This window comes from Aethalodelphis obliquidens, unplaced genomic scaffold (assembly GCF_003676395.1).
Source record: "Aethalodelphis obliquidens isolate GAN/ISIS:26980383/991018 unplaced genomic scaffold, ASM367639v1 scaffold146, whole genome shotgun sequence".
Lineage (NCBI taxonomy): Eukaryota > Metazoa > Chordata > Mammalia > Artiodactyla > Delphinidae > Aethalodelphis > Aethalodelphis obliquidens.
The window spans coordinates 35,047-38,819 of record NW_020838090.1 but is presented as its reverse complement, the minus strand read 5'-3'; the positions used below and the strand labels follow the sequence as shown (position 1 = coordinate 38,819).

At 51.8% G+C, this 3,773-nt stretch overlaps 1 protein-coding gene across 2 annotated transcripts in view; it reads right to left on the bottom strand.

Annotated features, from left to right (window-relative positions):
* Nucleotides 1–279: 279 nt before the first annotated feature.
* The window catches only part of TKTL1 (transketolase like 1), a 28,023-nt gene continuing 24,529 nt past the window's right edge, over nt 280–3,773 (bottom strand). The window contains exons 11-13 of one of the 2 annotated variants that reach the window (XM_027099880.1): nt 2,782–2,881; nt 2,533–2,652; nt 280–1,252 (exon numbers count right to left, since the gene is read on the bottom strand). In XM_027099880.1, coding sequence (XP_026955681.1) covers nt 1,080–1,252; nt 2,533–2,652; nt 2,782–2,881 — 393 coding nt within the window. In that variant the 3' untranslated portion in view covers nt 280–1,079. Of the gene's footprint in view, nt 1,253–1,456; nt 2,653–2,781; nt 2,882–3,773 lie in introns of both variants that reach the window. The other variant, XR_003431313.1, reaches the window with a different exon arrangement.

The following is a 3,773-nucleotide window of genomic DNA, read 5'->3' as shown; positions in this document are numbered from 1 at the left end:
ACTTTGCGTACAGCTCGCAAACAAGAGGGCTCAGGACTCTTCGGTTATGGCGGGCGGGGGGGGGGGGGGGGGGGGGGGGGGGGCGCTGCGGAGGCGGGGCCTATCTTTAATTTACCTGGCAGGTATTTTCTTCTTGTATTCCAGGCACATGGCTTACATGCTCAGAGCGAAATTAAGGAGTCAGCTCTGGGCTGGCTTTTCAGGCTGTATACTGTCCTCTAGTGGTGCATCTCCAGGGCTTGTTAGGGGACTTGGCTCTCTGCTGGTTTAGATAACAGCTCCTTCCCCATTTAGGATTTTATCAAGGAGAAACCAAATTACACATACAAGGCACAAATGCAATGAAGCAGGCAGCCGGTCTGTAATTGCTTTATTAACATTAACTAGCATGCTTAGCAGATGAGTACAACTGAGATAACAGTTTGGTTTGGTCACTAGGCAAATGAGACATTTCTGAGACCTCCCAGGAGAGTGCCGTGTGGGGACTAGAACGGGTTGTGTCCTCTCTTCACAGAACCGTCACTGCAAGCAGCACAGGACATACTAGGAGCTTTCCCTGCTGCCCCACAGCCTCCTCACGGAAGAGGGGAGATGAAGGCAAACCCCAGAGGAAATTCTAGGGCAACTGCAGCCACACAGTACCTGGGAGGCCACAGGTAGGATGGCAGCCGGCGAACTGAACTGGGCCAGCAGCGCACAGCGTGGCGTACGGTGCTGCCAAACCTGGGCAACTGCGGGCTACAACTCAATTCGCATTTTCTTTACTCATGACACACGTTTAAGAAACTGTTACCTTATGCTGGTCCGCAGCCCAGTTTAGTCTCATCAGAAGATTTATTAGGTGGTCGTTTTGTTAGCTATTCTGTCACTTAAAACCTTATCTCATAACCCATATTTATGATTCAAAGGTGAAAGTTACTCTTGTAATACGGAGTTATGGCTTAACAGGAAAGTAGTTAACTGGCTTTGCTTTTAAAAAGAATAAAGCGCAACAATATAGATTTAAGTAATGGTTTGGCAATAAGCATAAATGAAAGGTAAAGAGGCCAGTCTTTACCTGCCCAAAGCCAACAGCTATTTTAATTCATTAAAATACACTTCACAGCCACTGTGATTTGTCTGGCACTGATTCCAAACATACTGAGCGGCTCATTCGGCTTTTCGCTCCGAGGTGCTCCTGGCACTGCCAGCTGATGGACCAGGATATCAGGCACCATGGATACCGCTGCACAAACAGCCTCCCCGATGCCACCTGGAGAAGCAAGGGACATTAGGCTCTGCTCTGGAAACAGCTAGTCAGCCTTAAATCCCCATCACATAGAGGCCTTTGAATTTGTGGTTCCCAGGGAAAAATATCTTTCACTGGCCGTTGATTCATAAACAACCATTCCCTGACTGACCAGAAGCATTCTCGTTCAAAAGTGCAGGTCTCCAAATTGCTCCCAGCCTCACTTACGGCAGGGGCTCTTTCCACTGGGGCTCCAGGGATGCAGGCGTCTGTGGAACTCAGATTCTCAAAGCTGTCAGGAACCTACGAACTGGATGCCGGCTTCGGAAGGGCCGGCTTGCAAGGCTGGCCCCAGGGTGGTGCCCGGGCAGTGGGCTGGTGCGAGTGCCCTGCATCAACAAGACACTTTCCCTACTGATAAGGGTGGTCCCTGTGCCTGGACTCTGGCACCACAGGGTGGTTTAGGGGGCGCACCTGCTTTCCTCTGGGAATCGGAAAGTTTGGCACGTGCCGGGCAGCGACCAGCCCTCAATGAAACCCGGGGCGCTGAGTCTCGAGTGGGCTCCCTGGGTCTCCAGGGAGGCATCTGTCACTGCCGGAGAAGGGAGAGTGCTCGGCTGGCCCCTCATGGGAGGGAGAGGGGAAGCCGAAGGTGTGGGGTTCTCCACCCCCAACCCGCGTCTTCTGTCCTTGGGGGTGCTGGTGCATGCCCTGTCCCTGTCATCAACTTCAGCCGGGAGGGCACTGGAGTGCTTTCCTGCAGGTCACGGGGTGTTCTTGGGGCCCCTGACACGCAAACACATGAAGCTCCCCACTCCCTCCTCTGCCCCACCTGACCTTCCCTAGCCAAACACTGCCCAGCCCCCTCTCCCTGGCCACACTTTTCCTGCGTTTGCTGTGTTCTCTGCTTGCAAGGCACCATTGCCATTTTTTTGTGGGGGGCAAACTATTAATCATTCAATACTCAAGAGCAACTGTGAAGCTTCTTATGACGCCTCCCCTCACAATGCCAAGTTAGACACTCCTCTGCACTGCCACTGAACCAGCTACCCGGGGACCAGGCACTGCACACTGTGCTGAGCACACACAAACGAGGATGGGCATGGCCCCACCCTTGGCCAGCCAGTGTAGGCGGGCAAGAGATCCTATACCCATACCGTCGCAAAGAGCGAGTAATACAGGTTGCTGGGTGAGTGGTTGGCTGGAGGTGCTGCCCACGATCATGGCACACCTCTGGTCAAGGAAAACAAAAACACGCTGCACCAAAGCAGACTTTCAAAGTGGTCCCCAAGGCCTGCACACACCTTCTGAAGAGTGATCCTCCACTGTGATAATCTGGCCACCTGTGGCTTTTGCGTTGGAGATGACGGTGGCTGCATCCAGGGGTTTAACAGTAAACAGGTCGATGACGCGGATAGAAATATCTGGAGAACAGAGATAACCAGCTTGGTGTATGAAGCAGACTCAGAATAAAAGACAGATTGGGGCACACAGGCAGCCCGAGTCCTACCACTCCCAGCTTGAACTTCAGCATTCAGCAACAACCAACTGACCTTCTTGCTTAGAAAGATCATCGGCGGCTGCTAAGGCTTCATGCAAAGTCACTCCAGCTCCAACAACTGTGAGCCTGTCGTTGACACTGTTGCGGACGACCTGGTGTTGCACCCACAAAACAAAAATGCTGTGCTTACTACACACAGAGTGTGTCTCAAAGTGGAGGACCCTCTGCTACAGTGCTCTCCTGAGCCTACCAATTTCACCCCTTAATAGCTCACTATAAAAAAGGCCGAGTCAGCACACTGACCAACAAGGACATATTCTTTTTAATAAGCCCCACTTCGTGTTTGTTTAACAAACTCACCTACTTTTCCTCAGGATTCAAGATGCCAAATTACTAAGTTCTTTTACAATATGTATGCAAAATGACCCTGTAGCAAAGCAGGTGGATTTCCAACTGGGATGTGAAAGGCTGAAGGCCGGAAGTGAGTTGTACAGCCCATCTGCTCCAGAGCATGGACTCACACCCACCAAGGGGTCTGAAAAGGCACCACCTCTGGACTGCTTGAACATCTTGTGGGGCACTCACACAGGATGGACTCCGATCATGAACATGCTAATGGGGACCATTTGGAGGCATTTTTGAGGTGCATGCCCAAGTGCCCTGTGAAGCCTGTGCATCAGTGGACCCCTTCTGTGGCTGTGGAAAGCAAATCTCAGAGCAGGAGGAACTCGCCCAGGGCAGGGCTGAGACCAGCAGCCAGGCCCATCTGCCTTCAAAGCCCATGCTCCCAACCACTCGCTATTCTGTAAGCAGACAGGGTTCTCTGCTCTTTTTTTCATCGTTTTGTTTCCTCCAAAGTCACCCAACCAAAGGCATCTGGAAGTCTGCATTGCATTCCTCTGTACAGCTTTTGCTGTAGCTTAAGAACCACTGCTGACTACAGATATTCAGGGCTTCAAACCACCCATCCCCATTCTTCGAGAATGTTCTAGCGTTTCACACACACACACACACACACACACACACACACACACACACACACAC